Source organism: Pristis pectinata, chromosome 1, assembly GCF_009764475.1.
Source record: "Pristis pectinata isolate sPriPec2 chromosome 1, sPriPec2.1.pri, whole genome shotgun sequence".
Classification (NCBI taxonomy): domain Eukaryota; kingdom Metazoa; phylum Chordata; class Chondrichthyes; order Rhinopristiformes; family Pristidae; genus Pristis; species Pristis pectinata.
Genome location: NC_067405.1, coordinates 67,954,415 through 67,978,217, shown reverse-complemented (window position 1 = coordinate 67,978,217; position 23,803 = coordinate 67,954,415). Strand labels below are relative to the sequence as shown.

The window sequence follows — 23,803 nt, the reverse complement described above, 5'->3', positions numbered from 1 at the left end:
AACTTTTGCATGATCTCACTTGGCTTTGGGTTAACATGGTTCTTCAACAAATATACCAATTCCTTATTTATTTCGTTGCTGGTTTCTCATTAAATTATATGGTGGGGTTCCCAACATAACAATTATGATGGACCTCTGCTTGCTTTCATCTATGTCATTTATAGAAATGAAATGCAACTGCATTTGACAATATTCATCCCGTTTTTGGGTTTGAAAGTCAAATGCTGTAACAGAACCTATTGTTGAGACCATTTGCCTTCCTTTGATTTTAAAGCAGACCAGCGAACACTACTTCTCTCCTCGCTCCCCAACCCCCATTTTTTTTTGTTCTGTTCAGCTCTCCTTGACTATTGTCACCCATATTTTCTATCTTAACGACAAGAATGTTGGAAGCTGAGTTTTGTCCTTTGAAATTTGATGAGATCAACCAAAATGGTTTCTGCCAAAGAATAAATAATTGACCCAAGATAAGCCCCAGAAGCTTCATGACCCCAGCTGGCTTTGAAGAGAACAACTGTTAATATAAATTATATGCATGACAACAGAGGGAGTACAGCTAAGATTCTCTGTACTGAGTTGTGGGATGGCAGCTCTGTCTTATGAGAGACTGAACAGACTAGGCCTCTTTCCTCTGGGGTTTAGAAGAATGAGAGGTGACCTCAAACATATACATTTCTTGGTGTGTTTGATAAGGTACAATATTGAGGGAGTGTTTTATTCTCTGCCTAAGGAGTCTAGAACTAAGAGTCATGGTCTCAAAGTAAGAGGTAGCCATTTAGGACTGAAATGAGGAAAAATGTGTTCACTAAAAGGGAGGTAAATTTTTGGAGAGCTGTGGAGGCTCTGTCATTGATTGCATTCGAAGCAGAGATAGATTTCTGGGTATTAAAAGAATGGAGTCATATGGGGATAGAAACAGATATTTGGAGTAGAAGATTGGCCATGATTTTGTTGAATGGCCAAGTGGCTCAAGGAGCTGAATAGCCTACTCCTATTCTGGTACTGGTTTATTATTGTCACATGTACGGAGATACAGTGAAAAGCTTTTCTTTGCGTGCCATCCAAACAGATCATGCCATACATAAGTACATTGAGGTGGTTAAAAAGAAAACAGAATGCAGAATATAGTGTTGCAGCTAAAGAGAAAGTGCAGTGCAGGTAATCAAATAAAGTACAAGGGTGATGATGAGGTAGATTGGGAGATCAAGAATTCACCTTGAACATATGGGAGGTCTATTCAAGAGTCTGATAACAGAAGGATAGAAATTATCCTTGAATCTGGTGGTATGTGCTTTCAAGCTTTTGTATTTTCTGCCCAATGGGAGAGGGGAGAAGAGAGAACAATGACCAGGGTGGGAGCGGTCCTCGATTATGTTGGCTGCTTTCCTGAGGCTGTAGCAAGTGTGGATGGAGTCAATGGAGGGGAAGCTGGTTTTCGTGATGGATTGAGCTGTGTTCACAACTCTTGACAATATCTTGCGGTCTTGGGCAGAGCAGTTGCTGTACCAAGCTGTGATGCATCTGGATCAGATGGTTTCTATGGTGCATCTGTAAAAAAAAAAATTGGTAAGTGTCATTTGGGGCATGCTGAATTTTCTTGGCCTTCTGAGGAGGTAGAGGCATTGGAGTGCTTTCTTGGTCTTATGTATGTTCTACTGGATCAAACATGCGTGGTAAGAAAGGGGTTGATAACCCTGCTGTAAGTGAAGGTGGAGAGATCAGTAAAGTTCTTGCTTCAGCTCTCTTTCCATTGACTCCTACTATGTAAGTGTGGATGTTGGCTGAATGCCTACCTTCTATTTCTGGCTTACACACTTGTTGAAACCCCCAAACAACCCCACACCCCCATCAGCCAGAGAATGGGCATTTGGAGCTCCTGGTGGGTATTTGGAACCAGGGAAATGGACAGTGGGATCCTTGAGGTTGAGATAGCATTTCTCTGTTCACTGGAGATCAGAATTTATAGGTTGTTAGTACTTCTGGGAAAAATAGCCTTCTGTGAGCTGATAGCTAAGCTCCTCATCTCTCTGTCACTGCTTGATTTTGCATTGCTTATGGATAAAATGTATTTTTTTAAAAAAAGCTTGAAAACAAAGGAATTAATGATTTTTTTTATGGCTCCACAGGCAAATTACTGAGGTTGGGATTAGTCAATCCACTGGTAGTGGAGCTGCCACAAAGAAAATTCTGTTTAAAGCACATGTGTTTGTTGTGTTGCTAGGACTCCCTATCTGTGTCAAGAAGTTTAAATTGAGATTAAAATCTGCTTGGTGTTTCATGCATACTGATGGCTATCAGCTTCTTGGTAACATATGTATTGGCTACTCAGTAAACCTTTAAATCAGTGGAGTTTTGGCAGGTGAAAATTGTGATGAATGGTTCCGAATTCCTAGTCCTTCAGTTTGCAGCGGGACTCTATACACATGATTTTATGACAAATGGGGAATATTTACAAGGAAGGCCATAGTTATCATACTAAGCATGTATGGAAGAGAAAGAGAATAGTGGCAATAGTTAGAGAATCAATGGGCAGGAGAGCAGATTTTTATGTTCATGGTTTTCTGTAGAAGCTTCAAATGGTTTGCCACCTTACAGAAGAGATAGTAGTCCAGATTGAATTTGTGTATGTATGTGAAAGAAAAGACATGCAAAATGTATCGGAGTTAGAGTATTATTCACTATGGATCTATGTGATATGGTGTTTAGTATTTGAGATGTGGCTTAGTTTGGAGAGGGCTGGGTAAATACTTAATATTGCTGCTGAGGACATTTTTAGGAGTAGTAGTCAGTCATAGTCATAAATTTGTACACACAGAAATGGGCCATTCGTCCCACAACATCCATTTCAAGCTTTTTGCCCATTTATACTAATTCCATTTGTCTTCATTAGGTCCATATCCTTCTATTCGGGTTTCTGGATAATTGGGCTTTGTTCCAGGGAAGGTGGGATCTGTTCCGAAGGGACGGTTTACACCTGAACTGGAAGGGGACTAACATACTTGCGGGTAGGTTTGCTAGTGCTGCTCTGGTGGGTTTAAACTAGATTTGCAGGGGGAGGGGAACCAGAGTGTTAGAAAAGAAAGTGAGGAGGAAAATGATCATGTGAGGTCTGCAGGTATGGACAGAAGTCAAAGGTTCGTACATGATAGTAATGTTCTCAGGTGCGTCTATTTCACTGCAAGGAGTATTGTAGGTAAGGCGGATGAGTTTAGGGCGTGGATTGGCACATAGGATTACAATGTTATTGCTATTAGTGAGATATGGTTGCAGGAGGGGCAGGACTGGTAGCTTAATGTTCCGGGCTTCCATTGTTTCAGACGTGATAGAGGGGGAAGGATGAAAGGGGGAGGAGTGGCATTACTGGTCAGGGAACAGATCACAGCTGTGCGTAGACAGGACAGTCCGGAGGGCTCGTCTACAGAGGCCATATGGGTGGAGCTGAGGAACAGGAAAGGTGTGGCCACACTAATAGGGTTGTATTATAGACCGCCCAATAGTCAGAGAATTGGAGGAACAAATCTGTAGGGAGATAGCAGACCGATGTAAGAAACAGAAAGTTGTAATAGTAGGGGATTTTAACTTTCCACATATTGACTAGGACTCCCACACTGCGAAAGGGTTGGATGGCTTGGAATTTGTCAAATGTGTTCAGGAAAGTTTTCTAAATCAATATATAGAGGTACCAATGAGAGAATGCAATACTTGATCTCCTATTAGGGAACCAGGCAGGTCAGGTGACAGAAGTATGTGTAGGTGAGCATTTTGGGTCCAGTGACCATAATGCAATTAGTTTCAAGATAATTATGGATAAGGATAGGTCTGGTCCTCAAGTGGAGGTTCTAAATTGGAGAAAGGCCAACTTTGTGGAAATGAGAAAGGATCTAGGTAGGGTGGATTGGGATAAGTTATTTTCTGGCAAGGATGTACTCAGTAAATGGATAGCCTTCAAAGATGAAATTTTGAGAGCGCAGAGTTTGTATGTTCCTGTCAAGATTAAAGGCAAGGGTAACAAGCATAGGGAACCTTGGTTTTCAAGGGATATTGGTGAGCTGGTTAAGAAAAAGAGAGGTGTATAGCAGGTATAGGCAACTAGGAACGGATGAGGTACTTGAAGAGTATAGGAAATGTAAGAAAATACTAAAAAAGGAACTCAGGAAGGCAAAAAGAAGACATGAGGCTGCTTTGGCAGATAATGTGAAGGTAAACCCAAAGGGTTTCTACAGGTATATTAAGAACAAAAGGATAGTAAGAGACAGAATTGGTCCCCTAGAAGATCAGAGTGGTCGTATATGCGTGGAGCCTCAGGAGATGGGGGAGGTCTTAAACAGTTTTTTTGCATCGGTATTTACTCAGGAAACTGGCAGCGTGGATATGGAAGGAAGGGAAACAAGCACTAGTGTCATGGAGCATATAGAGATTAAAAAGGAGGAGGTACTTGATGCTTTACAGTGAATAAAGGTAGATAAATCCCCAGGGCCTGACAAGATATATCCTCGGACCTTGAGAGAGACTAGTGTAGAAATTGCAGGGGCCCTGGCAGATATATTTAAAATGTCCTTAGCCACGGGTACGGTGCCAGAGGACTGGAGGATAGCTCATGTTGTTCCATTGTTTAAGAAAGGCTTGAAGAGTAAACCAGGTAATTACAGGCCAGTGAGCCTGACATCAGTAGTGGGTAAATTATTGGAAGGTGTTCTGAGAGAGAGGACATATAAGTATTTGGACAGCCAAGGGTTGATTAAGGATCGTCAGCGTGGCTTTGTGCGTGGTAGATCGTGTTTAACGAATCTTGTGGAGTTTTTTGAGGAGGTCACTAAGAAAGTAGATGAAGGTAAGGCTGTGGATGTTGTCTACATGGACTTTAGTAAGGCCTTTGACAGGGTCCCACATGGGAGATTAGTTCAGAAGGTTCAGTCAATGGGTATCCATGGAAAGGTTGTAAACTGGATTCGAAATTGGCTGAGTGGGAGAAGATGGAGTGGTTGTGGATGGTTGTTTCTCAGATTGGAGGCCTGTGACTAGTGGTGTGCCTCAGGGATCTGTGTTGGGGCCATTGTTGTTTGTTGTATATATCAATGATCTAGACGATAATGTGGTAAATTGGATTAGTAAGTTTGCGGATGACACTAAGATTGGAGGTGTAGTGGACAGTGAGGAAGGCTTTCAAAGCTTGCAGAGGGATCTGGACCAAATGGAAAAATGGTCCAGAAAATGGCAGATGGAATTTAATGCAGACAAGTGTGAGGTGTTGCATTTTGGAAGGACAAATCAAGGGAGGACATACACAGTAAATGGTAGGGCACTGAGGAGTGCGGAAGAACAAAGGGATCTGGGAGTTCAGATACATAATTCCTTGAAAGTAGAGTCACAGGTAGACAGGGTTGTAAAAAAGGCTTTTGGCATCCTGGCATTTATAAATCAAAGTATTGAGTATAGGAGTTGGAATGTTTTGGTGAGGTTGTATAAGTCATTGGTAAGACCAAATTTAGAATAGTGTGTGCAGTTCTGGTTGCCGAACTACAGGAAGGATGTCAGTAAGATTGAAAGAGTGCAGAGGAGATTTACAAGAATGTTGCCGGGTCTTCAGGAGTTGATTTATAAGGAAAGATTGAGCATGTTAGGACTTTATTCCTTGGAGTGGAGAAGAATGAGGGGAGATATGATAGAGGTTTATAAAATGATGAGGGGCATAGACAGGGTTAATGCAAGTAGGCTCTTTCCACCTAGATTAGGAGAGATAAGTACGAGAGGACATGGCTTTAGGGTGAAAGGGGAAAGGTTTGGGGGAACATTAGAGGGAACTTCTTCACTCAAAGAGTGGTGGGAGTGTGGAATGGGCTGCCATCCGATGTGGTAAATGTGGGCTCGCTCTTAAGAGTAAATTGGATAGTTACATGGACGAGAAGTCTGGAGGGGTATGGGCTGGGGGCAGGTAAATGGGAGTAGCAGAATAATGTTTTGGCACAGACTAGAAGGGCCAAATGGCCTGTTTTTTTGTGCTGTAGTTTTCTATGGTTCTATGCCTTATCCATTCAAGTGCCTGTCTAAATGTTTCTTAAACATAGTGATTGTATCTGGTTGCACTATGTCTTCTGGCAGCAAGATCCAGATATCAACCACTTTTTTTTTCTTAAAATAAAATTTCCCCTCGTATCTCCTTTAAAACTCCTTCCTCTCAACTTGAACCTATGCTCTTTTGTTTTTGATATTCCTATGTTGGGAAAAGATTTGTGAAAAGTCAGAGTATTGGTGCAAAATGGTGAGCATGTGCTCAGGAATGGCAGTAAGAAAATATCCATTTAGATAAATGTAAGAAATAGGAAGGGAAGTTCCATAACTTTTAGTGCGCATTAGTGTTCTGTCGAGCTAGGCCTCTGGTAAACCAGTGCAATCTTGAGTGAGAATGTTATGTGAATACTCAGCAGGACTGAAAACAAGACTTGTGAAAAGATGGATGAGCTCTTGACAAGCCAAAGGGCATTCACATCTGCAGAGGAGATGGGTGATACCAGGCCATGTGCATGCATGTACAACTCAACTAACTCACTGGATCTTTCAAGGTGTAGGGCAGTAATGGTGTCTGGCTAGCAGAGGGTTGTGGCAGCATTAAGGTGTTCCACTGTCTCTAGAATGAGTGGACTTGATTATTACTGGCTGCAATAGAAATATGAGGTAAGCAAGAGGACAGTAATACTGGGTAAATTAAACTAACCTAAACTAAAGGTAATGCAAGTGGTCAAAATAGGTTATAAAAGGCAGATTCCTAGATAAGCATTTATTAGCCAAACAAGAAGTTGGTGTATTGCTTTTTAGTCCTGGTAAATGAAATGGACAAATAACTGACTTTTTTTTAAAAAGTAAAAACAAACCTAACTTGAATGTATAGAACTGTTTTAATTTGAAGCCCAAGGCACATTGCAGAAGTTATATCCAACAAAATTCAACATCCTGAATAACGTAAGCAGTTAATAAGTCAGAAGACAAAAAGCTTTTATGAAGCAGCATCTTCAAAGTGGGGTAAAGGGGCAGGAAGGTTTATGTGGAACTGAAAACACAGCTTCCAATGATGGAGTGAATAAATCTGAGATGATAAGGCAGAAGAGGTTAGAGAATGAAGCTCTGCGTGAATTTGAAATCAATGAGAATTTCAGATCAAAGCCTCATTTAACCAAGAGGCAATGCAGGTCATTGAACACAAGAGTGATATGTGAACAGGATTTGGAACAAATATTGAGAATGAAGCCATTATCTTCAGTGTCCACAACAAACTACATACTTCATTTCTCTTGAGCTATGTTGTTGGCAGTCTTGGCATTCCATTTAACCCTGAACACTGCTGTTCTCATTCTAAGCTCTCCCGAATGTCAATATTCCACTACTTATTGTGCAAAAGCACATAGATGCATTATAAGGAAGGCATGCCAGCGTCCTTACTTTAAGAGGTTAAGGAGGTTTGGCTTGTCACCGAACACTCTAACAAACTTCTACAGGTGTACTGTTGAAGGTATCCTGACTGGTTTCATCATGGTCTGGTACGGCAATTCGAATGTGCAGGAACGCAGGAAGCTGCAGAGAGGAGCAGGCTCAGCCCAATACATCACGGACACATCCCTCCCCACCGTCGGTAGTACCTACAGGAGGCGCTGCCTCAAAAAGGGAACATCCATCATCAAAGATCTCCACCATCCGGGCCCTGACATCTTCTTGCAGTTACCATTGGGCAGTAGGTACAGAAGCACCACCAGGTTCAAGAACAGCTACTTCCCTTCAATCATTCAGTTCTTAAACCAACCGGCACAATCCTAATCACTAGTGTTTAGCAACACTATGACCACTTTGATCACTTAGCACTCAAATGGACCTTGTTTTATTGTGTTCTTTTTTTGTAAAAATCATGTATAATTATTTTTCTGAGAATTTTGCTTGTATGATGCTATGTGCCTGTGATGCTACTGCAAGCAATTTTTTAAATATATTGCACCTGTGTATACATGTCCTTGTACATATGACAATAAACTCGACTTTGACTTTATGGTTGTACCTTGAGCTGCCCAGATCTCAACCCTGGAATTCTCTCTGAAAAGGAAGATTAAAAGCAGAATGCTGCTGATGCAGGGAAGCTGAATTAAAAAATAAAAATCGCTGGAGACATTTAGCAGATCAGGCAGATTCTAAGGGGAGAGAAACAGAGGTAATGTTCCAGCTCAGTGGCCTTTAATCATAACTGGAAAATGTTAGAAATGAAATGAGTTTTAAGTTGCAGAGAAATAGGACAAGAGCAGAGAGAATAAAAGGGAACGTCTGTGATGGGAGGAGACCAGAAGCAATTGTATGACACGTGATGGAGGTGCCAGCTGAAAAAGATGGGAGAACAGAATAGAGTCAGTACTGGAGACAGGTTGGGGGGGAAGTGTGGTCAATGTCGCTCTGGGAGTCTGGATTTGCAACTGATTAACCCTATCCCTGAAATGGAGATAGAGGTCAAGAAAAAGGCAAACTTCAAACTCAAAGGAGAGACTCCCAAGTGGGTGGAAGACAAGCACTTATAATTCAGATATGTACTTTCCTGAAAAATGCATCTGTTGAGAGCCTGAGCCATAAAAGAAAACAACAGTACTTCAAATGGAGGATAATGTGTAGTAATAATAATTGCAATAAAAAATATACAAAGCATTGGTAAAACAGTTCTGGAGTTTAACACTGTAATGGAAGAGATGTTAAAGCTTAGTAACTGTACAAAGCAGGTTCATCAGGATGATGGATGTTTGAAAACTTATAGATGCTAAGCAACATTTGTAGGGCTGTGGCATCAAGAAGCCCTAGTAAAATAGAAGTCAGTGGAAATTGAGAAAACCTCCCATTGGTATGAGACATACCAAATGCAAGTGCCCTGCACCATTTTGGAATCTTCCAATTCCCTGGCCCCCACAACCTCCTCTTCACCACGGAAAATCATTCCACTGAAAAGGAGGAGGGTTGTGGTTATTGAAAGACAATTATTTTGTCCAGGAATTCATTTTAGGAGTTGCACAGGGCATTGTCCTATCTCCAGCCATCCTCAGCTTCCTCATGCGTGACCTAGAATCTTGCTTCCACCACAAAGTTGGAAATGTGTGGTTTGCTGATGACTGCACAGTGCTTTATTCCATTCACAACTACATAGATTTGAGCCAGTAAGTCTGCTTCATGTAACAAAACCTGGACAATGTTTAAGTTTGGATTGGTAAGCGATAAGTAACATTTTCATCATGAATTCCAAGAATTGTAGAGTGTAGGCATCAATCCTTGTAATTCAGTGATCTAATCATGAACAAATTCCCTACCATCAACATGGAGGGAGGGGAATTTGGTTTTTGTTAATCAGAAACATAACTGCACCAACCATGGTAATTATGACTACCTTAGGAAGTCAGAGACTGGACACAGCCTTTTGACTTCTTCTGGCATAGCAAGGGATTTGTCACTTGATTCCTTAAACCTTTCTAGCATCTGTAAGGCACATGTAAAGTGTGATAGAATGCTCTGAACTTTCTTGTCAGAACGTAATATGCCAGCCACAATCTAGTTCAAAACTGCCTTTCTTTATCACTCCGCACCCAAAGCCTTGTGTCCCTGTAATCACCAAACTGTGGCTATAGTCTGGACCATCTACGAGATCCATTACAACTTGATAAGGCTTCTTTAACACCACCTCCCAAATTTGAAGCATTTATGGACAAAGAACATGAATGCATGGGAAACTCTCCCTTCCAAGTTGCATGTTAACTTGATTTAGAAAGATCTTGCCATAGTTTCTGACTCAAAATTCTGGAACTCCCTACCTAATTGCACTGTGAATACCTTTATGCAGACCATAAAATCTGAAGAAGGCAACTTGCTTTTACCTTTGCAAAGAAAATCAAGAATGTGCAATAACAATTGGCCAAAGGAGTAAATGAAAATATGAAAAGGGTATTGACCTGGTCAGACTGTTGATGGACAACCTCCAGACTAATGACATGGCTGGTACTTCTGTGAAGCACTGAAGGACCACTGGACTTTTGAATGCAATATCTTTTTGAGTGAAATATTAAATTGGGTACCCTTTGTGCCCTCTCATATGAATGCTGAAGATTGCAAGACATCTTTTGCAGGAGAGCAGTTGAGTTATCCCAGTCTTCTGGCCAATCTAAACGTCAACTAACACCAATGAAGCAGACTATTCCATTAATGTTTCTGGGAATCTTCTGCATGCAAATTGGTACGTCATTCTCTTACAGGCCACTGCTATTGCAGTTTGCCTCTGGACCTCCAGAGTACTCTATTGGCTTTGACTATTTTTAATAGAGATTTCAAATCCTCAGAGTAAGTAGGTGAGAAATTTTTTGACAATGAGGACATTTTACAGCTTGGAATATTTTTATCTCAGCAGTGGTTGAGGTGCAGATAAGTACATGCTTGAATCAGAAGAAGAGGCAGCTGTGGAGGATATGTAAAGAATTAAATGTTTGCTTTTAATAACCATTATTAAGCCAGCACAGATATAAAGGACCAAATAGCTTCCTTTTGTATGGTGTGCTTTTGTTAGTGATAGAACATAGAACAGCCCAGTACAGGAACAGGCCCGTCGGCCCACGATGTTGTGCCGGACTAATTAAACGAGTAATTAAATGCCTAACTAAGCTAATTCCTTCTGCCTACATGATGTCCGTATTCTTCCATTCTCTTGCACATTCATGTGCCTATCTAGAGCCTCTTAAACTCTTTATCATATTTGCCTCTACTACCATCCCTGGCAGCACATTTCCAGGCATCCATCTCTCTCTCTGTTTTTTAAAAAAAAAATTGCCCCACATACCTCCTTTGAACTTGCTCCCTCTCACCTTAAATGCATGCCCTCTAGTATTAGACATTTTGACCCTGGGAAAAAGATACCAGCTGTCTACTCTATTTATGCCTCTCATAATCTTATAAACTTCTGTCAGGTCTCCTCTCAGGCTCTGCCAGTCCAGAGAAAACAACCCAAGTTTGTCCGACCTCTCCTTATAGCACATACTGTGTAATCCAGGCCGCATCCTGGTAAACTTCTGCACCTTATCCAAAGCCTCTGCATCCTTCCTATAATGGGGCAACCAGAATTGAATACAATGTGCCAGATGCGGCCTAACTAGAGTTTTATAAAGCTGCAACATAACTTCCCAACTCTTGAACTCAGTGCCTTGACTAATAAAGGCAAGCATGCTATACACTTTCTCTACCGACCTATCGACCTGCACAGCTACTTTTAGGGACCTGTGGACTTGAACCCCAGATCCCTCTGTATATCACACTGTTAAGAATCTTGCCATTAACAGTGCACAATCCCTTTACCTTGATCTCCCAAAGTGAACACCTCACACTGGCTGGATTTGGCTCTATCTGCCATTTCTCTACCTATATCTGCAACTGATCTATATCCCTCTGTAATCTTTGGAAATATTTTGCACTCTCCACATCGCCACCAATATTTGTATTGTCTGCAAACTTACTAACCCACCCATCTACATTTCATCCAGTTCATTTATATATATCACGAATAGCAGAGGTCCTGGTACAGATCCCTAAGGCGTTGATAATTTCTGCAAGTTTTATTCATTTAAGTATGTATCAAATATTATCAATCTTCCCATAAAGTGTCAGCCAGACTATGATGTTTCTTTATCTTTATTTCCCATCCCTATTCACCTTGTGCGTCACCATCTGTTTTGAACTCCAGAACACTTTCTTGACTAGTTGGCTTGTTGATAAAGGTGTGGATGGATACTAGATCCTCTGTTGGGAGAGAGGATGGAAAATCAGACTCTTCCTTCCAAGCAGCTCAACCTCTGATTTCTTTTCACCCAGTCCCCAGTTTGTCTGGTGGCATGTGGCTCAAGTTGACAAGCATTGCATTAGATCTTTCGCTCCTCTGCAAACCACATCTCGAGTCAGGCAGGGCTCATCAACTTGAAGAGGCATGTCTTAATTTGTCTGAAATGAAATAACTTCATACTGAGATAACTAAATTAAATATGAGGCTCAGTCATTGAATTAGAATTTTAAAATCTTGTGCTGTAAGAGCATAGCTCCTAATGAAAGAGAATGGGACATTAGTGTTTTTAGTTTAAACAAAAGTGTTTGTGATTTTGTTTTTCCTCTATCCGTTACTTCCGTAAAACTAATTCAGTTCTGAAGCATTTCACTTTCTGTCCCTGACAGTCTGCAATGTAACCAGTATTATTTTGATGTAAGTTGCTCTCTGTTTTGAAAATGAATGCTGCCATCAGCTTGCGCAGTAGCTCAAACAGAATAAAAAAGGAATAAACGAGGAACTGCCTTCACCATGCAGCAAATAACCTGACTGTAGTGATGTGGATCACTTCAAAGCAATTCTGATATCTCTGGACCAGAGCAGAATGCTCTGTCAGGAAAATCACAATCTGTTCCCATTTCAAAAAGTACTAACATCAAATAAAACCTCCGCTCTTTATAAATGTGCAATGATGTTTATTCAAATGATATGGTGTGGGAGAAGTTTCTCCATACAGCTTGGCATGCAACCCTTAGAGATTCATGATTGATTTGGTGACTAAGTGCTAATTCCATCATTGTAATAAATATACTAATTTGAGTTGGGAACTGAGTGCAATAAGTAATGATGTGAGGTTCAGTTGATTTATTTGCATAACGTCCTCTGTGAGGTGGTTGTGCTCAAAGAGGCAGCTTCTGATCTCACTAATGAAGAGATAGTATCTGAGTCATGAGATGAAAAGGATTTGAAGAATAAATTGTTTCCAAAGGATAATCACCTTCCATTAGGCTTCAAGGCTGTTAGATTAAACCAGATATTATTGAAAGTCAGTTCAGAAATCTGGAGACATTTGTGATGTGTGTCTGAAACCACCTGAAATCCAAGATTTGAGGTGGCAAAAAAAAGCGGATTGCACGTAAAAGGACCTGTGCAAATCTGGCCTTTCGTAGGGGATTTGCCAACAGGAATGAAAGCAGTCCATCAGCCTCTAAAGTGTGAAGAGGTTGGATGAGTGGCTTTATTATGCAATGTTCGTTATTAAAATGGAAAATGACACCAGCAGGCATGGAGTACGGGAAAGCAAACACAGAAATTCTGGAAATATTCACAAAGTTAGGCAGCGCCTATGGAGAATGGAAGCTGTATTTCACATTGATGATATTTTAAATCTTTTGAATGTTTTCATCTTTTTTTATATTTCAGATTTCTAGCATTTGGGGCAATATTTATTTAGTTGACTTGAAAGCCCAGCTTTCTTGCGGGTTGAAATGCTGTGTTTTGCCGTCTGTTTAGAACCATAGAACAATACAGCACAATACAGGCCCTTCGGCCCACCATGTTGTGCCACCCTTCATACCACTCCAAAGACTACCTAACCCCTTCCTCCCATGCATCCCTCTATCTTAAATTCCTCCATATGCTTATCTAACAATCTCTTGAACGTGACCAACATATCAGCCTCCACCACCACCCCAGGCAATGCATTCCATGCACCAACAACTCTCTGGGTGAAAAACTTCCCTCTGACATCTCCTTTGAACTTCCCACCCATTACCTTAAAGCCATGCCCTCTTGTATTGAGCATTGGTGCCCTGGGAAAGAGGCGCTGGCTGCCCACTCTATCTGTTCCTCTTAATATTTTGTATACCTCTATCATATCTCCCCTCATGTCCTTCCCTCCAATGAGTAAAGCCGTAGCTCCTTTAGTATCTCCTCATAATCCATACTCTCTAATCCAGGCAGCATCCTGGTAAATCTCCTCTGCACCCTTTCCAACGCCTCCACATCCTTCCTATAATGAGGCGACCAGAACTGGACACAGTACTCTAAGTGTGGTCTAACCAGAGTTTTGTAAAGCTGCATCATTACTTCGTGGATCTTAAACTCAATCCCACGAGCTATGAAAGCTTAACATCCCATAAACTTTCTTAACTACCCTATCCACCTGTGTGGCAACTTTCAGTGAACTGTGGGTATGAACCCCCCAGGTCCCTCTGCTCTACACTGCCCAGAATCCTGCCATTTACCTTATACTCCGCCTTGAAGTTTGTCCTTCCAAAGTGTACCACCTCACACTTCTTTGGATTGAACTCCATCTGCCACTTGTCAGCCCAGCTCTGCATCCTATCAATATCTCTCTGTAAGCTTCGACAGCCCTCCACACTGTCCACAGCACCACCGATCTTTGTGTCTTCTGCAAACTTGCTAACCCACCCTTCCACCCCCTCATCTAAGTCATTAATAAATATCACAAAAAGTAGAGGTCCCAGAACTGATCCCTGTGGGACACCACTAGTCACAGCCCTCCAATCCGAATGCACTCCCTCCACCACAACCCTCTGCTTTCTACAGGCAAGTCAATTCTGAATCCACACAGCCAAGCCTCCCTGGATCCCTTGGCCTCTGACCTTCTGAAGGAGCCTACCATGTGGAACCTTGTCAAACGCCTTACTAAAATCCATGCAGGCCACATCTACTGCACTACCCTCATCAATCTTCCTGGTCACCTCCTCAAAGAACCCTATCAGGCTAGTGAGGCAAGATCTTCCCTTCACAAATCCATGCTGGCTGTCCCTAATCAGTCCATGATTCTCTAAATGCTCATAGATCCTATCTCTAAGAACCCATTCCAACAGCTTTCCCACCACAGACGTAAGGCTCACTGGTCTGTAATTCCCTGGACTATCCCTACTACCTTTTTTGAATAAGGGGACAATATTTGCCACCCTCCAATCCTCTGGTACCATCCCCGTGGACAACGAGGACTCAAAGATCCTAGCCAGTGGTTCAGCAATCTCCTCCCTCGCCTCACGAAGCAGCCTGGGGAATATTCCGTTAGGCCCCAGGGACTTATCTGTCCTAATATTTTCTAACAGCTCCAACACATCCGCTGTCTTGATATCTACATACTCTAGAACATTACCCTTACCAACACTGTCCTCAGCGTTATCAAGGCCCCTCTCTTTGGTGAACACTGAAGAGAAGTATTCATTGAGAACCTCACCCACTTCCACAGCTTCCAGGCACATCTTCCCACCTTTGTTTTTAATCGGACCCATCCTTCTGCACTTCGCATACAAGTAAAAAGCCTTGGGATTCTCCTTAACCCTACTCACCAAGGCCTTTTCATGTCCCCTTCTCGCTCTCCTCAGCCCCTTCTTAAGTTCCCTCCTTGCTACTCTATATTCCTCACGAGCCCTGTCTGATCCTTGCTGCTTACACCTTATGTATGCTGCCGCCTTCTTCCTAACTACTTGTTCCACCTCCCTTGTCACCCATGGTTCCTTCACCCTGCCATTTCTTCTCTGCCTCACCGGGACAAATTTATCCCTAACATCCTGCAAGAGATCCCTGAAGATCGGCCACATCTCTATAGTACATTTCCCCTTAAAAATGTCACCCCAATTTATGCTCTCAAGTTCTCGCCTTATAGCCCCATAATTTGTCTTTCCCCAATTAAATATCTTCCCGTCCTCTTTGCTCCTATCCCTGTCCATGATAATTCTAAAGGTTATGGAGCAATGGTCGCTGTCCCCCAAATGCTCGCCCACCGATAGATCTGTCACCTGACCTGGTTCATTACCTAAAACTAGATCTAGTATGGTATTCCCTCTAGTCGGCCTGTCAACATACTGTGACAGGAATCCATCCTGTACACACTTAACAAATTCCGCCCCGTCTAAACCTTTGATGGAGCAATCAAAAGACCTGTGGCTTAAGTGGCAGAAAGTACTTCAGAGGGTTCTTTTTCCCTGTTGAAATCATATTTCAATGTCTTCCCTATGTTACTGATTTGACAGACTGACTTTTGAAATGTTTTTCTGTTATATGCTGCACTTAGGATAATCTTCCTGATCAGTGTTGCATTTCTTTTCATACACTTCATATATTTCACATACTTTGGTCTTTTACTGTACAGTGGTCAAATATCTTTGTGACAGATCTTTATCGCCAGAGTGCAGCTTAGTGAGTACAGTACATGTTAAAATGGCATTCAATCTCTGTGCATGTTTTAAACTCATATTATGAGGCCTGGCTAGACTTAGAATGTTGTAGCTTGCTGATGGAAGTTTTTTAGTCCATTAGAAGATTTGATTTATTCAGTTGAAGCCCAGGAAATGCCTGAATTTGCTTATTTTTGCTCTGGGGTCCTCAAGGATCTATCCTTTTGGGTTTTGCCAAGACCAGGTGGTTCTGAACCTCTGATGAGGCTCAAAGCCGTGGTCTAAAGGCTAAATTGGTGAGGTGAGTGTGACTGCCTTTGACAATTGTTAGTTGTCATCAAGGGGAAAACACTTCAGTGCCTGGAGGCATACTTGTACAAAGGAACATGATTGCAGTTGTTTCAGGTTATTCATCCCAGCCCTGGAACACCACTTCAGGAGTTCTTTAGAGCAGTGCCCGAGGTCGAACCATCTTCTGATGATAGAAAATGCTGGGAATGCTCAATAGGTTAAGCAGCATGCATATGGGAAGAGAAACAGAGTTAATGTTTCAGGTCAATGATCTTTCATCAGGAAACATATTTTTTAAGTTAGAGGGAGTGTGGTGAAGCTTTGCTGTACTCCCTCTATTGCAAGGAAATGAATCCTTGGGTAGAAAGATCAGATCTGTCCATTGTGATTCCAGACTCTGTCTCATAATTGGATAAAGGTGTCTCTACTCTTGTGCTGAAATTCTCTTGCAATAAAGGCCAATGTACCATTTGCCTTCCTAATTGTTTGTTGAACTTGGAAATTAAATTGGTGATTTGTGTTCAAGGAGACCGAAGTCACTCTGAGCAACAACAGTTTCCATCTCTCACCATTTTAAAAAAAATCTTCCTTTTTGATTCTTCTTCCAAAGTGAATGATCTCACGTTTTTTCACATTACATTCCATCTGCCATTTCCTGCCTTTCTATGTCCCCATGAAGCCTCTCTGTATCCTCCTTAAAGCCCACACTACACCTAGCTTTGTGTCAGCAACAAACTTGGATATATTACAATTGATTCTCTCACTTAACTGCTTTGATCATTTGCTGGTACCTGAACAAAGCAAGGTTAGGCATTCAGAACTGGTACATGGAACGGTGCAGGAACAGGCTCTTCAGCCCAGAATGTCTGCACCAAACATGATGCCGAATTAAACTAAATCTCTTCTACCTGTACATGATCCATATCCCTCCATTCCCTGCATATTCATGTGTCTAGATAAGACTAGTAAAAGGGATGAAGAATAGAAATTGGGTAGAAAATCATCCTGGGGAGCCAAGATCTAGAGAGAAATTGAGAAACAGTTCATGTATCATATGCTGCTAACTAATAGATTATTTGGGTCATTTAATTTTTATTGGATATTAATTTTGTATATCTCTCTCTCTCTTCCACTAGAAGTGGCAGAACTTGAAGCAAACCTACCCAGTAAGTAAAACATTTATTTACAAATATTTTAATGTGATATCAAGAATATTTTCATGTCCTCTTTGTTGAACCTAACAGTCAGTACAAAGTTTGCTTTGAGAGTTGCTGATTATAAAGCAATAGTTTGGGAAATGCATCAGTGTTTTGATAGTTATTTTTTTGCCAGAATGTATATTTGAAGACTCGGCTTTGGGATATAAGTTATGGATTGGGTACTTTTGGGTGTATGAATTGTGGTTAGGTTATTAAGAACATTGTGAGTTAAGAGCCAGGTTTGTATTTTGAGCTATGTTTTTTTGGAAGGTATGAGGTTAAATTTGGGTTGGATAATTGGAGGGTGATTTTGGTAATGTGTCTGGAGATGGGACTATGTGTTTGGGGCTGGTTTTAAGTTGAGGATTTATGGCTCTGGTTTTGGGTCGGCTGAGAGTTTAGGACCAGCTCTTCTCACAGGATAATAGATTGGGGCTTTCGGGGCTGTAGATTTAGCATTTCAATTAGTCACCTCTTGCGGTTGGGATGCTGATGTGATTTGAAAGTTCAGAAATGGACATAGAACAATACAGCACAGAAAGAGGCCCTTCAGCCCATGATATTTGTGCCAAGAAAAGTTGAGAAAAATTAACAAGATTTTGGGATATGGTAGTAAATTTGTGGATTTTTGAGAGGAAAGGGAGGTTAGTGACAGGGTGATGGTTTGCAAGAATTCAAGCTGGAAGAAGACTTGCTTGTGGTGAGGGAATGTTTTTCCAAGGGCGGACGCAGTACCTGAAGAGAGAGAGCCTCTTACAGGGCCAGGTAGAAAATGGTAATGAGAATGGGGTTAAGGTAGGAGGAAATGTATCTTTTGTATAACCTGAGCTCAGATAGGGCATGGGAGGAATGTGGGACATGGGAAAAATGGGTGAAGTATACAGTTTCAGGGCTAATAAGTTGTGAGTACCTTGGGAGGAGTTTGGTTTAGCCGCCAATGCACAGGGAAAACAGCAGAAATGTTTCCAGTGATGCCCACTTCCTGAAAAATTAATGAGCAAATCTTGGTGATAGAATATCCAAGTGCTCTTTGTGCTTATTACTTAATTTTCTTAGGGAACAAAGGCTATGTAGTTGGGGGTTTGAAAGTGCAATGATACATGACCTAGTGGAGAGATGTTTCTAGTTGGATGCAAAAGAAAGTGGGGTGGTAAAGGAGGTAAAAAGGTTTGAGTAGCGAGCTCTACAGAGAAGTGATTGGAGTTTGCTTTATGTGTGACCAAGACCATAGTGCTACCATAGTTGGAGTGTTGTTGTATATAGGGGAAGGAGATATGAGTAAAGCATAATATATTTGGGAAAAATACCTATCACCTTCAGAATTATATGTGGGCACAATGCTTAATTTTGCTCTGAAAATATTGTGCCTGCATTTTTGAGATGACATGTTTTATTCTCATTGGTTTCCCTTATTCTGTGCCTGCATGACCCTTGCCGCTGGGAGTAAGGAGTGTTTGTGTCGTGGCTTCTGGAGGTTTACAAAGACATAATCTGGATTTGATTAAATGGAAATGATGCATGCAGTGTGCGTGTGTTTGATCAAGTAGGGACTCAAAATTATCAAAAACAAGATTACCCCTGAGTTACAGCAACTTGCTAAGTCTCCGATCTCATGGAGTGCTTGTGGTAATACAGTGAAGGTCTCACAAGCTTCCACATGCTGCTTCCTTACAGTGCAGACATCTGATTGCAATTTAAAAATAATTTTCTGCTGTCTTGGTCAGTGTCTTGCGTCAGTTGAACAGATGGAAAACATTAGTTGATTTCACATCTCAACCATCCACAAACATACTTCTTGCAATCTTTGTACAATTACATTGCTCAGCTACATATATATTACAGAAATGATCTAATTACTTCAAATTTTGTGAATTTTGATCCCAGTTATCCTTCTGAAGGTACTGGGACACAGCTCGAATGGCTGTTTTCCTGAAATGCTGGCTTTTGCTGGGATACAGTCCAGTGCCTTTTCCAAGGATCATATTAAGGTCTGCAGGTGATAATTCATTGAGGTACATACCTTACCTGTGGCTGCATTCCCAGCCATCATCTAAGTTGCAATTTTTGTGTAGTATCCTAGATAATAACAGTCAATGGAGTTTTCCTATGGAGAGGAAACATTTTCTATGCTCAGTTCAGTTGTTAATGAAGTCCATCCATCCACATCCTTGCTGGTTCACTGGCTAGCAACTTTGAGCACAAATATGAGATTTTTCTTTTCCCCTTATCTTTTGGAGACAGTGACGTCATTGGTAGCACCACAATTATAGTGGCAATGATCATCTACTTTAGCAAATCCAAGAATTAACCTGGCAAGTTGTGATGGCTATAGCTCAGTTGTTCCTTTGTATGTGTTGCCTACATTGAGTTTGGGGGAATTTGGCTGGTCTTTGGCTGAAGCTCACTTTGAAGCAGGTCTCTCAATGACATTCCAGCTGTAATTATGAACCAAAGCTACAGCTCTCTCTCTCAGGAAGGTACTCGATTGTACATGTGAGTTGGCATTTTGTGCCATCAGTGCACTTTGACTTGGATAAGAGGTAATAGTGTCTCTGATGAAACCAGACACGATACATTTATCGAGAGTAACTGGTGTAGCTGGAATTGTGATTGACACTGTCTCCATTAGACCCTGACCTATTGAAAGGGTGGGCAGTGATCCTGCTGCATTCTGACCTGACAAGAGATCAGGGAATGCCACTGGTGCAGCCTGACCTAATGAGCAGGCAGACTGTGTGGATGGAAGGTTAATAGTCCAGACCAAAATGTATATGGAAAGGTTAGGGAAGTAAAGAAAGGAGGAGAAGGTGAAACAATGCTATCTGACACTATTTCAGTTGTTGAAAGAAGTTCAATCAGTTTGGGTGAGTGCACAGGAGAAAATCTAATTAGAATAAAAAAAACACTATAGAGGATGGAAGGTGGGTGGACATTGTTGACAGCAGTGAAGCAGTAATGGAATTCATAAATGCAGATAACTGAGTAGCTCATAGAAGAGGCAAAGTGTGCATCAGGGAACCTCTGCATAGACTGAAACTTGCAAAGCAGCTCAGGTCATAAAGGTGGGGAAATTGTCATGTGTTTTTGGGAAGGTTTCTTGGCAATGTGTTTTGTAATTGACAAGGATGCAAACAGTACTAGAATTCATAATGAAAATGAGCCAGAAATGCTTTCTTTAGAACAAGGAAATGTCTTGAAATGACCATAATGTAATACATTTAATTTTGAGAACTCCCACACAAACCAAAGTTTAAACTTAAATAATGATGCCTTTGAAGGAATGAAGCATAAGCTAAACACCCACAGAGCACAGTGAAAATTGTTGAAGGAATTATTGTATACAATATGAGGCCAATATATCTAAAGAAAAAATGTTCCATATACAATTAAGCAATCATGGTCAACATGTAAACAGAAAATATATCTCATGGACAAGATAAGTACAGAGACAGCATGAAGGGCAATACTATAGATAAGGTATCTTTATTAGTCACATGTACATCAAAACACAGTGAAATGTATCTTTTTTTGCGTAGAATGTTCTGGGGGCAGCCCGCAAGTGTCGCCACTCTTCCGGTGCCAACATAGCATGCCCATAACTTCCTAACCCGTATGTCTTTGGAATGTGGGAGGAAACTGGAGCACCCAGAGGATACCCATGCAGACATGGGGAGAATGTACAAACTCCTTACAGACAGTGGCCAGAATCGAACCTGAGTCGCTAGCGCTGTAATAGCATTACGCTAACTGCTACACTACTGTGCCTGCAACATGCATTTAAGGTCAAATACTAGGACTTGCATTTAAGGTGGAAGGGGGAAAGTTTAGGGAAATGTGCAGTGTAAGTTTTTGATACAGATAGGTAGGTACCTGGAACGGGCTGCTGAGATAGAAGCAGATATAATAGGGATGTTTTAAGAGGCTTTTAGGTAGACATATCAATATGTAAGAAATGGAGGGATATGAATCATGTGCAGGCAGAAGAGATTTTAGTTCAATTTGGCTGAAGAGCCTGTTCTTGAGCTGAACTGTTCTATGTTCTACGTAAGGGTAAGAGCAAAGCATCAAACTAAGTAGGGGAGATGGGATTAGGAGAGGGGAAATTTACAAAGTTAAAGGATAAGGCATTAGAGCAGGGAAGGGAAAAGATGAGTGATAACAAGAGTGTATAAGAAAATGACAAGGCATATAAACAGAAGGATTTGCCTCTCATTGGAGTCAGAGTAGAGAAAAATGGTAAGCAGACAAAATTAAAGGCTCTTCTTTTGAATGCACACTGGATTGTTAGGATCTTGGTATTCCAGGATATAGAAACAGGCAAAATGGAAAATAAAGGTTGGTAGTTAAGGATGGGGTAATGGCAGTGGAGGGAAAGATATCTAAGTTGAGAAAATTAAGAAGAACCAGTTTGTGTGGAGTAACAAATAATCTGCTGGAGGAACTCAGTGGGTCGAGTAGCATCCATGGGAGAAAAGGAATTGTCACGTTCCAGTCCTGATGCAGGGTTTTGACTCAGAATGCAGGGTTAATTAATGAACTTGTTGTTAATGGGATTTTTAGGGCAGTGTGATCATAATATAATAGAATTTCATTAAGATTAAGAGCGACTTGGTTCAATCCAAATCCAAGGATGATGAATCTAAACAAAGCAAAGAGAAAAGGCATGAGATGGGCATGAGCAGGTCAGGCAGTATCTGGAAAGATTTAAAAAAAAGAATTAATACTTCAGATCTGAGACCCTTCATCAGAACTGGGAAATTAGTTTTCACTTGCAGAGAAGGTAAAGGAAGGATGGCTTGAACAAAGGGAATTTCTCCAGGGTGAGACCAAATGGTTTAATGTGGTGGCTCAGTAATGCAGCTGGTAGAACTGCTGCCTCACAGCTCCAGTGACCTGGGTTCAACCTGACATCCATTGCTGTCTGTGCAGAGTTTGCACCACCTTCTCCCTGTGACCATGTGGGTTCCTCCCGAATGCTCTGCTTTCCTCCCACATCCCAAAGACGCATGGGTTGGTAGGTTAATTGGCCACTGTAAATTGCCACTAGAGTAGGTGGGTGGTGGGACTGTGAGGAGAATAAGTTCCAGAGGAAATTAGTGGGGGAAATATGATTGCACTTTGAGATGGCATAGATTTGCTGGGCTGAATGGCTTCCTCCTATGTCATGAAGAAATATGTAACAGATTCAGTGCTCTTTTTCTGTACTATAACACACCATGATTTGAATGGCTGATTTTGTTGTTTAACAGGCAGGATAATGTGCCTGTACTGTAACAGTCAGTCTTTAAGGGCCATAATAACTTCAATTTTAATGGCCAATTTTTGTGTTTTAATTGATTCAACAGACTCTAATAGTCAAATTCAAAGATTGTTTCTGTCTACAAAAAAGTGGAATCCATAGTCTGTATGGGACTTGTTGGGTTTGATCTGAATTCAAAATTGGCTGATGACATTGAACTTGGAAGCGTGATAAACAGTGAAGAGGAAGGAGGTGGACTTTGAAGTTACAGCCAAGCTGTTGGAATGGGTGGACACGTGGAAGATTAAATTTAATGCAAAGTTGTGTAAGATAGTACATCTTTGCAGGAAGATTATGGAAAGGCAGTTTCTAAAGTTGATGCAAGATTAGAGAGATCTTGGTGTACACAAATCTATGAATGTTGCAGTGAGGGTTGTGAAAGTAATATCTTAAAGCAGACAGAATCTTCTGCCTTATAAATAAGAAGCATAGAATACAAAACGAAGGTGGTTGTTTTGAATCTCTGTAAAACACTGATTGATTAATTGCACTAATTACATCTGACTCTGGTCACTACATTATAGGAAGAAAGTGAATCCCTGGAGAAGTTGCAGAAAATACTCAATAGAATGTAGCTGCAGATAAACAACTCCAGTTATGTAAGCGGGAGAAGGTGGGCTTGATTTTCTTAAAGCAGAGAAGATTGATAATTTCATAGAAACTCTTCAAAGCATGAACGGGTCTGGACAAAGTGAATCAAGAGAAACGGTATCCATTGGTGCAGAATGGTGGCAGTCTTGAGGATGTCGATTTAAAATATTGGTTAAAGAACCACGGTGACAAAAGAAACAAACTTGATTGCAGCAAATAGTGATAATCTGAAATTCACTGCCTGATGTAGATTCAATAGTTGCTTTCAAAAGGAATTAAATATAGGAAGGTGAAGAGCATGCAGGGATGGTGATGAAATGAGCAGGATTGCTTTTGCAATGATTCAGTGCAGGCTCAATGGACCAAATAACCTCACGTTCTGTTCTTTGATGTGACGACCTGTTTCTGTGCTGTAACACTCGATGCATGTTTTTGCTGTAACATGATGTAT

General features: G+C 41.2%; 1 protein-coding gene across 2 annotated transcripts in view; it reads left to right on the top strand.

Moving 5' to 3' along the window:
- ube2f (ubiquitin-conjugating enzyme E2F (putative)) overlaps positions 1-23,803 on the top strand; it is a 127,422-nt gene that overhangs the window by 39,668 nt on the left and 63,951 nt on the right. For both annotated transcript variants that reach the window (XM_052023191.1, XM_052023194.1), the window contains exon 4: positions 17,400-17,429. In XM_052023191.1, coding sequence (XP_051879151.1) covers positions 17,400-17,429 — 30 coding nt within the window. The remainder of the gene's footprint in view (positions 1-17,399; positions 17,430-23,803) is intronic.